The sequence below is a fragment of the Felis catus genome, chromosome E1, assembly GCF_018350175.1.
Source record: "Felis catus isolate Fca126 chromosome E1, F.catus_Fca126_mat1.0, whole genome shotgun sequence".
Classification (NCBI taxonomy): domain Eukaryota; kingdom Metazoa; phylum Chordata; class Mammalia; order Carnivora; family Felidae; genus Felis; species Felis catus.
In genome coordinates, this window is record NC_058381.1 from 46,069,293 (window position 1) to 46,081,502 (window position 12,210).

Consider the following 12,210-nt stretch of genomic DNA (forward strand, 5'->3'; position numbering starts at 1 on the left):
ATGAGTTTAGGTAAAAATGTGAATAAAAGTATAAAATAAACTGTTATATAAATTTTAGCATCCTAAAATTTGGCATCCTCTTTTCTTCAAGGTGTTGCTTGTGTCATTTAAGCACAATCATGAACAGTAATTAATTAAACCCAGCATTGAGTGGGGGTTAAGGAGGAGGAAATAAAGAGTGTCACAAATAGTATCTCTCCTTCTTCTCTCCCCGCCCCAGGCTTCCACTTCAGGAAATTCATGGTACCTAAAGGTTTATTTTCTAATAAATGTTTAGGAGCTAAAATGTTACAAACATTCATGTAAGATTCTGCCTGTGAAAGCTTTGTTAAAAACTGTTTGAAATACAGTTTTCCCTTTCCAGGTCAATTTTCCACTGTTTTTCTCTAACTTCCTTAACAGTTCTACAGTTCAAACATTTTACTCCTGTGTTTTCCTCTAAGAGTTTTAGAATTTTAATTCTTACATTTAGGTATTTGATCCATTTTGAGTTAATTTTTTAATAGGGGGTAGATATGGATCCAACTTAATCCTTTTGCATGTAAATACCCAGTTTCCCAAAACCATTTATTGAAAAGACTATCCTTTCCCCATAAAATGGTCTTGGTATCTTTGTAAAATCATTTGACCACGGGGTTTATTTCTGTCTTTATGGCACAGTATTACACGTTTTGATGATAGTACGCTTTATAGTAAATTTTGAAATAATGGGGTATAAGACCTCCAACTTTGTTCTTTTTAAGATTGGGTTGGCTATTCAGGTTTCCTGGAGATTCTATATGAATTTTAGTATGAATTTTTCTATTTCTGCAAAAAATGTCATTGGGACTTTTATTAGGGTTGCATTGAATCTATAGATCACTTTGAGAAGTATTGCCATTTTGACAGTACTCGTCTTTGAATCCATGAACAAGAAATGTCTTTCCCTTTATGTGTGGCTTTAATTTCAGCAACAGTTTGTAGTTTTTCAGTGTACAAGTCTTAAGCTTCCTTGATTAAGTTTATTCCTAAGTATTCTTTTTGTTGCTATTTTAAATTGTTTTCTTAATTTCATTCTGGGATTGCTCATCGTTAGTATATTTTTATGTATTGACCTTGCAATTTTGCTCAGTTTGTTTTATTCTCCGTTTTATTGTAGAATCTTCGTCTTCATTTAAGGAATGTCATCTGCAAACAGAGATAATTTTACTTATTCCTCTCTGACTTGATGCCTTGTATTTCTTTTTCTCCCTTATAGCTATAATCTTTTTGCTGTGCTCTCACATTTGACAATTAATTTGTCTTAGATTAATTTTACTGAATATGCTTTTTATCGTAAAACCAACTTTGTGGAAACAGTTTCTTGGTACTTTATGTTTGTTCTCATCTTAAATGTATCCTTCAGTTCTCATTTTCCTGATCCTGGCTTTGATTTGGTCTCCCTGCAGACTTATCTCCCATAACTATTTGAGTCTGGTGCCAGTTCCTTCCTAAAAATTCCCATCTGCTTTGAAAACTTCATCTAAGACAAATACTTTAGTAGTTATTCAGTTACTTAAAATCCTTATTTTAATGCCTTTATACCTGCTTGGATTAGGTGTGCTGCAACATTGTCTACAACGTTCCAGTTTACAGAGGCACCAACAGAGGCAGATTTTTCTCTTTCACCATTAACACTCCTGTGTGATATATCTGATTGTGTTTATTGCCCACCCCTTTGTCTCCTCCCCAAGGGATCTTGGGAGAATTAGTATAGAAAATACTGCTCTCCTGGGGCGCCTGGGTGGCGCAGTCGGTTAAGCGTCCGACTTCAGCCAGGTCACGATCTCGCGGTCAGTGAGTTCGAGCCCCGCATCGGGCTCTGGGCTGATGGCTCAGAGCCTGGAGCCTGTTTCTGATTCTGTGTCTCCCTCTCTCTCTGCCCCTCCCCCGTTCATGCTATGTCTCTCTCTGTCCCCAAAATAAATAAACGTTGAAAAAAAATTAAAAAAAAAAAATACTGCTCTCCCTCTCCAAAATAGGCCCCACGTGATGGATACTTATAACTTGGGACTCTTTAAAAAATAAAACATAACACAACAGTTATACTGCTAAAATAGTGACTGGAAAAAAAATACAAAACCTTAACTTGTACCATATACATTAATACTCCTAGAGATGAGGCCTTGATTTATATCTTATTACAGCTTTTTTCTTAGGAAAGCCCCTTTACTGATCTGCTGTGATGAGGTATTTATAGATACTTTTCTTTAATCCAGTATTCACGAACTTTAGCGTGTATCAGAATCATTGGAGGGCTAGCTAAACACAGAGTGCTGGGCCCCAACTTCCGCAGTTTCTGATTCAGCTGATCTGAGGTGGGGTCCGATCATTTCCATTTTTAACAAATTCCCAAATAATGCTCTGCTGCCGGTCAGCACATTTTGAGAACCAGTGATATAAATCATACTATGTAATTTTCTTTTTTTTTACACACGTACTTCTCATTGTCTAACCTAAGCCTTTTTGGTTGGGTAGTCTGCCACCTTCTAAGTTATAACATGTTTTCTTCAATATTATTTCCTTCTCAATTAAAAAAAAAAGTTGGTGATATCACTGTTCTTGTCATTCCCCTATGACACCTTAGAGGTCTTTGTTTTAACCCCCCTCCCAATACACACGCAATTCAGACTTTCCAAATCATGCTGAATGTGTGATGGTGGTGATGATGACAACAGCAAAAACAGCTAGCATTTACAGAGGATTTATTATGTGCTCACATTGTTCTGAGCATTTTATTTAATTAAATTTTTTTTTTTTCTCTGCGCTCTCTGCAGAGCCCAGCTTGGGGCTCAAACTCACGAACCGTGTGATCATGACCTGAGCCGAAATCAGGAGTCAAATACTTAACTGACTGAGCCACCAAAGTGCCCCATGAACATTTATTTTAGTTAATTAGTATACTCCTTAAAATTCCCCCATGGTACATGTAGGTAATGTTATTAAGTCCAAATAACTGATAGGAAACTTAGAGAAACATTCTCAGCTAGGAAAAAGGTAGAAGAGATGGAATCCAACTTAAGCTTTCTGGTTTTAGGGCCCAGACCCTAACTCCTATGCTACCCAACCCCTCACTACTATACTACCATGTTCTGTCACAGTAGAATACCTGGTTTGGTTTTAGAATCCTCCTACCCATCACATTTCAACCACTTTTTTAAAAACTATCTGGTAAACCCTTTTGACACAGAATTTGTGTACCCAGCTGAATTCATCTTATATGTCATTTTTTTATGATGAAATATATTAAAATTCTAGGCTTCTGAGCAAAATATTGTGTCCAGTCTTCCAACCTGACCTTTTATGTTCTCCACTGAGTAGTATTAAGACTATGGACAATGTGTCATACCTATATTGTACCTCCTGTGTTTGAGTAACTTACAGATAGCACTAGCTTTTTTATAATTTGGATGAGAGCAACATTATAATCTACCTTAAAAAATCATGTAAAGTCATTATTACACATGTATAGTATCCCATGGATGACAATAGGTACGTAGGTAGGAAAGAAGAATCAAATGCCGTCTATGAGCTGTAAAGGTAACCTCAGTTGGAATTCCTGAGAAGGGAAAATCGAGACGTCACCCTGGCATTGAGCTTCACAGATCTCTAGGATCCTGCTTTAATCCCTTGACTCCACCTCATAATTCTTATACATTCCTCATACCCCCCCTTATACATTGCTCCTGCCATCCTTCAGTTTCTTCCTTACATATCTACCTTAAGTTGCTAATTTCTGTCTGTCTACTATTTTAATTATGAAAAATGTTATTAAGATTTTTAGATATATAGTATCCCTTGAGCAGGGACCAATGCTGTCTTTGTCAGAACTCAGCAGGTAAAATAGTATTCTGCTGCTATGATAAAATAAAATAATAAAATTCTAGTAAAGGACTTAATAGCTTTTAGAATTAAATTATAGGAATTTCTTCTATACAAATCAATACTGGATAAATAAAATGTTTCATTATTTTTGAATTGGTTGGTGAGATTATAATGAAAGAGACTCTAGTGGCTATCAGTAGCCTGCAGATCTGCATATATAAATCACTTGAGATCTTCATTTGCGATAGTGACTGTTAAAAATAGGCTCAATTATTACAGTTTTAGCAGAGGTGAGAGCTCTGCTATTCTAAAGCTTGCTTTTGGCAGAGAACCATACTGTTAGCACCCTTAGCTCTTGTTGCTATGGAGACAGTAACAAGATTTACTTTGTTTTTTAACATACACTTAAAATATACATACATATCTTAAGATTTAAAATGTGATTTAGTTGCCTGTAGGTTTTGAGTATTGGCACATTTCAAAAGTACTTTCTGTATTTTATTAATACTTCATTATTTTTATCCTCCAGAGAAAATAGAGAAGAATTCTGGCCAGTATAATGACAAAGTTTTATATTACTTTTTACAGGCTCTCTTAGGAATAACTTAGAATCCTCTGTAGATCAGTAATGGATGAGGATTTTGAAGAACATGCAGAAACTTTTGAAAAAAGTAATGTGATCTTAAGCACTCACATGTCTTGGACACCTATAGTTATGACATAAATAAAACACATACAACTCAATTTCCGATTCAACTGATACTTTTGAGCCAGTGTTATGCTAAGCACTTTCACCCTGTTGTACTTTATTTAATGGAACTCAGTTTGAGAGTACCAAACTAATCTTCATAATTGTAACTTTTAATGTATTAAAGTGATTATTTAAATGTATATCACTACTGTTCCTTAACTCTTCCCCCAAAAATCAATAAATAGAATTTATACAAGCCTTTAATAAGTAAAACTTTCCATTTGTGAAGCATGCTTTTTATTTCATTCTTTATAAGAATGAATGGATTCCATGGCATAGAATATTACTAATCCAGGGGAAGACCTTGTGATTATATGTGTAACTAAATCACATTACTTTACCTGTAGCATCCAGTGTCAGACTGGCATGGCCTAGATGATACCTCAGTCCACTGGCAGTTTTGACTTTTTACCTTAAAAGCTGAGCAGTCAGGTGATTGATTTCCTTTTAAACTAAATAGATTAATCCTAGTTATGGTATTTATCACAACTGTTATAGTAGTTATTTCTGAATAAAGAAAACCTTTGATTACAATTATTATAAACAAATTTTAAAACTTAGCTCTATACTTTCCTCAGTTAATACTTGTATTCAATGGCAAAGGAAAATAAAAAGCTCTTTGCTTTATAGAGAGAAAGTAGCTAAAGGTAATAGATAGTTACAACTGAGGCTCACGGTTTTGAATATTAGATTTTAGCTCTTCCAGTTTGCAGTGACTTCTTAACAAGACCCATCTCCTCTATGAAGAATGCAGTTAATTTTTTTTTCTGGCACAAAAAACTAGGGTAACCTGATCTGAGTCTGACAGAGTGTGTCGTTCATTTAAGTGCTTCCATCTGTTGCCTGCTGTTCCCCTTACTCATGACCCCTCTGTGTTTCTCTCTTTCCCTTCTCTTTCCCTGTTTCTCTTTTCTTTTTCTTTCTTCCTTACTTTCTGTTTTCTTTTCTCTCTCTTTCTCCTTTTTCCCTCTCCCTCTCTCTCTGTCTCTTTTTTTGTCCTTAGCCCCTCTGAGGAAGGCAAAGTTTGTTGAGAGCCCACGAATTCCAGAATCCGAGCTTGGCTCACCAACCCTCGCTTCAGCTCAGAAACTGGACGTGGATGCATACTGTCCTGGTAAGCACGCATGCGAAGTGTCTGCTTTGGCAGAGGGAGGTTCGGAGCAGGTCCGTCCAGCAGGGCAGTGTTTAGCATGTATATTATTCATAAAAACGTATCCGTAACCCCTTTTGCAACTGATCGCATATTTTCCATATTAGAACATAGTTTTTACTGAATATCCTTTTTGAATATTGATAGAATAATGAGTTAAGTGTGGAAAACCATTTCAAGGATAATTTTCAAAGGAATTAAAATAATTTTGGTAGATAGTTTTCAGGGTGATTTTTGTGATTTGAGATACTTGAAGAAATACCGCTTTGGCCATGTGCAAACAAGAATATTAAAGATATGAATAAAAAGGTTCATTTAACACTAGCCCTTTATCTATGACCCACTTTTTCTAATCCCTATTGGATTTCTGGACAATTACAAAAAATAGTTGTGATGTTGGAAACATTAAACTTAAATTAGAAAAGAAACCTTATAGGTTCCCAATTTGGACTCCTGGACATTCACTTTTAGAAATACCTCTTCTCATGAATGGCCTGTGGGCTGTGAGCACGTGTGGGAGTTCACTAAAACCCTTCTCTTGTGGGAGCCAGGCTGAGACAGAGTCATTATCAATGCCTAGATTCTTACAAACCAAGATGAGTTGCCTGGCAACATCCTTTACACTCACTCTACAGTGAGTCTATAGAGATGTGTCAGAAATGTTCAAAGATCTAGTTGAGGATACAGACCAGAGCTTTAGTAGAGGGCCTTAGAAGACTTGGTTTTAGGTCTTTTGTTTATTCCTGCTCATTAGAATTGATGCTAAACCACAGAGAATGAAACCACTACATCTTTACAGCATTAGGGGTCAGCAGAATAAAATAATTTTTAGTTCTAGGGAATGTGTCAATAGCTCTAATCTGAAATGTCGGATAATAGAGCTCTGAAGTCAGATGAGACATGTTTCAAAAAAAAAAAAAGACTAGGCGTTTTGAAAACCTGGGCCAAACTTAATCAGAGAAATTGATTGTATGAATCAGTTTTAAATATTGAAACACCTTGGGGATTTTACTTTGAGGCTGCAGAATCCTGGGCTTCATCCACTGTTGTAGAGGACTGTTTTTAAAACAAGCACGGTTATATATTAGGAACCAGCTTTTCTGTTTCTAAAAGGAACAAAATAGCTCTTTAAATGGCACGGTAGCACATTGTCAAAAGAATCTTTTTCATGTTTTGAGGTACTGTCACACTGCCTGGGCAGTGGAATAGTGTGCTTTGCATTTCTTCATGCAAATTTTAGTATAATAAACTAAATAAATGTACTAATTCCCCATCCCTGCCTTGAGTTTTGGCAGAGAAACCGTCAGAGGCCTTTTCTTTTCCAGATTTGCAAGTCAGAATGTCAGGGAGACTAATCTTTCACTTCCTGATTGCCTATCTGACATCTTTAATCTAATGTAGCTATTATCGGCAGAAGGCAAGGTAGTTGCTGTTTGTGGCAATGCCAGTGCTGAATCACTATGAAAAATCTTATCCACGTTATTATTTATGTATGTTTCCCACAAATAGGAATCTTTGCTGAATTGGAATTGAACCAAACTAAACCTCAGTTTAGATTTTCAGAAAGCCGGGAAGAAACTAAAACCTGTGCCAAAATGTTAAATGCCATGCTCCTCATTCTCTCCATTTCTTATCTGAAAGGTTTAAAGCACAGAAACTTCTTACTCTTTTATAATACAGTTATTAAACTCTCTGAAAATAAGTTTCTACTGAGATAAGATTAGCGACCTGGGAGTTGAAGCTATTACCTTCTTCACGTACCAATACTTCACAATAACCAGATGAATCCAGTATACTCACAAAGCAAACAAATAATCCATTCTTTTTTAATTTCTCTTACATAGGATATGTTAACAGAACAGAGACATTTCATTGTATACTTATATTTGTATCATGCAGTTAAATCTGTTGTTCTTCTTGTCCATCTGCTTTATTCATGATCACATACAAATTTAGGAAAACAGTGTATCTCACAGACACAACAGTCATAAACCAGAGGTTCTCCAGCAGTGGTTTTCCGATTTTAGCATGCTTTTGAATTACCAGGAAGGCTTGTTTAAATGCAGATTTCTGGGCCCACCCTCAGAATTTCTGATTCAGTAACCCTGGGTTGGGTTGAGGATTTGCTTGGCTCAAGAATTCCCAGGTGCTGCTGAAGCTGCTGATGCAACTTGCACACTTGGAGGAGCAGCTGGTCACAGGACTGCTGCAGGCTGCTTACAAGCAGTCCAGTGAGTAGTGCTGGAAGTCTGTAGGGTTCCCTCTGCTGTTGACCTCTGAGGCATTATTCGGGATGTCGTTTCTGTATTATCTAAACTCCAGCCTTTCGATGCCTGTATTTTAGGTTGGAAGAATAAAGCTTTTGTGTCTAAGAAAGGGATATGTCTCTTGGTTTGTCCTTTTGTACCTGTGTACTTACACATAGTTTTTAACGTTGATTCCACAAAGGAAATTGTGGATCAAACCAGAACTAGATATTCGGTCTGTAAAGTCCAGGGAAAGCTACACTGGGACATAGCTGTCAATCCAGAATATTTGTTTAATAAATTAAGGAATTCAGTCTACATTTCATTAGATTCTGAAATACCTAACTTAAGTTTTACTGTTCCTCAAAGTCAGATTTGTTGTATGCAGAAAATGTGAGAAAAACACAAGTAAACAGTATGTTTTGGTTCTTTACTTGAAACCATGGACATGATTGATGGTGTTACATAACTGACCTACCAGAGTGTAGCGGATGGTAAGTGAACTGTGCTTGATAATCGTCTTACAGTGCGGAAACTAAGACCTAGAGAATTTAAGTGGTTTGTGTAGGGTCAGAAGCAGAATTTATTGTTGAACTCTTCAAGTGGACACAATGTGGCCCAGAAATAGATTGCCCATAATTCTGTTACTGTTTAAATTCCATAGATACCCCTTAACTACCCTTAAATTAAAAAGCAGAAAATTCAGTTTTTAACTGTGAAGCTGAGCTGTAGTCTGTTTTTAGGGTAACCAACTTATATCAGTGATTTTAATAAAAACAGTTCCCAAGGTAAAAGAACAGATTCATCCCACACTCTAACTTTCCTGCTTATGGCACTGTTCATTAGCTGTGTGGTTTTAGAAAAGACTCTTAACCTTTTCTGACCTTCAGTTTCCTCATCTGTAAAAATGGGAGTAATAATCTTAAATCAGATTAATAAATATAAAACACTTAGCAGAAAGCTTGGTTCAGAGTAAAATGCTCATAAATGTTAACTAATTTTTTTTATTATTATAGTGATGATCCTGAAGTATACCACAGGATGTTAAAGTGTTTTCTGAATAATCGGGGGGAAAAGATGTAAAGATTTAGGATCATCTTTAGTTAAATGTATGTGTTTCAGTTCTGACTTCTCCCCTGCTAGTCATATGATCCTGAACGTGTCATATAATGTCTTGGTGCCTCAGTTTCTTGTCACAGTAACATTGTATATACCATGATGTTTTTCTGTAACTTAACAAATATGTATTTGTATAGATACTTGGATATATACATTCATAGGGAAAACATGGGTTGCCTAAAGAGCAAGGGAATCAAGATTTGGTTGGAAAGTCAGGAGAGAGTGGGATTGGTGAGATAATGCTCGTGTTAGCAGTGGATATATGTGGTTGGTGGGATTGTAGGTGGTTTTAAGTTTTGTTCTTGGGCAGCGTATGTTAGGAATGAGAGCTCAAGTTCTAGAATTAGATCTGGTTTAATTTCTGACTCTGTTACCTTCTAGCAGTAACTCTGTGTAACTTTCATAACCTTGAATTCTTTGTCTATAAACTTGTGATAAAAATAGGCCTTTTTATGCTAGGTCTATCTCTTAGGGTTGTTAATTTTAAGTAAAATTAGTATATATGCCAAATGCTTGGTTCAGGCAAAATAAATAAGAGCACCTTCCCTATTATTATTATCCATTAATATCATTACACTTCGTTCACTTTCTAAAATTTCTGCAAAACAAATTTGTATTGAAATTTTTTGGTAATCAGATGTCACTAAAGGATGGTGATACTCTTCATTTGTATCTTCATTTCTTAAGTTTTCATATTGTACATTATAATAATGCGTCATTTCAACCGTAGACCCTTGACACACATGGCAGAACAAGTCAACAGTTTTATAGGACTTTTGACTACATGTGCAGGGTTAAGGGCCAAAGTACAGACTAGTGTTCTGAAAACAGGCAGGCTTTTATCCACACTGAATATTCTCAGAGACATTTGAGATTAATCTTTTTATAAGAGATCCTTTTCAATCTCTTTTAAAATGGCACTGTCCTTCAAAGGACAGTGTTATTTAAGGCGACAATAAAATTAGGATGTATTTGAAACTCAAGAATGGAAGAGCGTTTTATGGTAGTTATTTGGCACATATTCATATTACATGTTTGTTAGTGTGTAAAGGATTTTTCCTTTGGATTTCTTAGCAGCAGCGTACATTCTGTCGCACAAGTACAAGCCACTGTAGATAAATGTTTTCTATAAAGTGAATAATTCCTTGAACCTTGATGATTTGTTTTATCTCCTTTCCTTTTTTTTCTGAAAACATTATCAAATCTTTGTTAGTTAGGCATGCTTCATTTGTTTTGCTTTGAATTTTATACTTAAGATTGCATATTAAAACCTTCTAATAGGATTTTTCTTTGGCATATAGAGACCAGAAGCTTTTGTCTTGTAATTCACATCTTCTGTTACGTTTCATTTGTATTCCCTTTGTCTACTCTGTTGTAAATACAATAAGTATAAAGCAGGGTTTTTAATCTGAATTAAATTGGTGAGCTTTAGGGGGGTCTCTAAACTCCTTATTATACACAATACTATTCTATAATGTACATATGTGCTTCTTTCTATAACAGACTCCCAACGTAGTCTATGACACATACGTTACCCATGTTAAAAAAAAAAAAAAGGAAAAAAGAATTACTGTTTAAAGGTTGAAATGAAACAGAGGCTGTTAATGGCACAACTATTAGAACCAAAAAAAAAAAAAGAAAAGAAAAGAAAAAGCTAAAATCTGGACAGTGGACAGACTTGTAAATGGACTGAAGGGAATAACTGAAACACAGCACTGCCCAAATCACAATGTGAAAGTCAGTACAGAAAGTAGAGCTCAGAAGCAGAGAGAGAAACTGAACACATTACGGTGTATTTTAAGTACAAGAGACAATGCCTGATTACTGGTTATGAAAATAAGCATGCCAAAGAACTAGAATATGAACATGAAAAGCTTTTCTTCCCCACACTTCCTTATCCAGTAATAAGTTCTTAACATGTTAGAAAGTTATTTCAATGGACAGATGCTTTGTCGAATAAAGCGTTTCACTTTGATCGCTTTTAGGTGTTTTCCTGACTTACATTTTATCATTGTTTAAAAGAAGAGTAGTCTCATCCCACTAACTTTTAAATTAACTTTTCTCAAGGTGTTTTGCATCACAGATTCTAAAGACTTGCCTGTAAATGTAGTGCTTAGATCCATAAGTTAGATATCCAAAAGGACAGTTTTTCTATTAACTGAAAACTATTTCAACTTACGGTTTTGAGGCAGTAAAATGCACTGGTTTAGAGTAAAATGCACTAGTGTCGACTACAGACCCTAGAGCCAGAGCAGCTGTGTTCACATATTAACTCTGTCACTTACTGTTTGTGTGAACTTGAGCAAATTACTTACCCATAAGTATAGTTAATTTCCTTATCTGTAAAATGGAGATTATAATATTACCTACACCATAGGAATGCTGCAAAGATGTATAGATTAAAATATGTGAAATAATCAAAACAATTATGCATGTGGTCCATAGTGCTATATAAATCTTAGCTACAATCATTATAATTTTTTGGAACCTTTAATGACTTTTTTATCTAAGAATGCTGTGGGTAAGGCTATCAGCCTTTTTAGAGTACTTTGCAAAGAGGATAAAATTACAGCTATACCCTGTACTCATTGGTTGTTTTTACGAGCAATCTATTGTATATGCATAGATGCTAAGTTGTATGGGTTTTGGGTTTTGGTGTTTTTTAATGGAGGCGGTTTTTCACTGTGGTAAATAGCCCAGGCCCTGGGATCAGACAGGCTTGGATTCAGTTCTAGCTGTGCCACATATTAGCTGTGTAACTTTTATTACTTAATCTTCCTAACCCTCTGGTTCCTCATTTGTAAAATGAAGATAGTAATATTCCCTACTCCATAGGGTGTTTGTGATGATTAAATAAAATAATATACATAATTTACTTAGCTCAGCTCTGGAACATCAGTTGTTAGGACTAATAACTTCTCTGTCACATATATATAGTATTATAAACTTAATTCTGAAAATAAAGTTGGTTTTTATGTTTTATTTTCCTAAGCTGCATATAAGTTCCTGCAGCCCAATGTCCATGTGTTTTTCCTTATCTAGAAGTGATGCGTTACAATATTTGTGCTTATGAGACTTATGGGAAGTGTTGGTTAAAGTCT

General features: G+C 35.5%; 1 protein-coding gene across 12 annotated transcripts in view; it reads left to right on the top strand.

Moving 5' to 3' along the window:
• Nucleotides 1-12,210, top strand: part of TANC2 (tetratricopeptide repeat, ankyrin repeat and coiled-coil containing 2) — a 379,268-nt gene that overhangs the window by 191,439 nt on the left and 175,619 nt on the right. For 8 of the 12 annotated variants that reach the window (XM_045044003.1, XM_019818072.3, XM_045044005.1 and 5 more), the window contains one exon: nucleotides 5,598-5,708. The exons of the other annotated variants lie outside the window; for them this stretch is intronic. In XM_045044003.1, coding sequence (XP_044899938.1) covers nucleotides 5,598-5,708 — 111 coding nt within the window. The remainder of the gene's footprint in view (nucleotides 1-5,597; nucleotides 5,709-12,210) is intronic. 12 annotated transcript variants of the gene reach the window in all.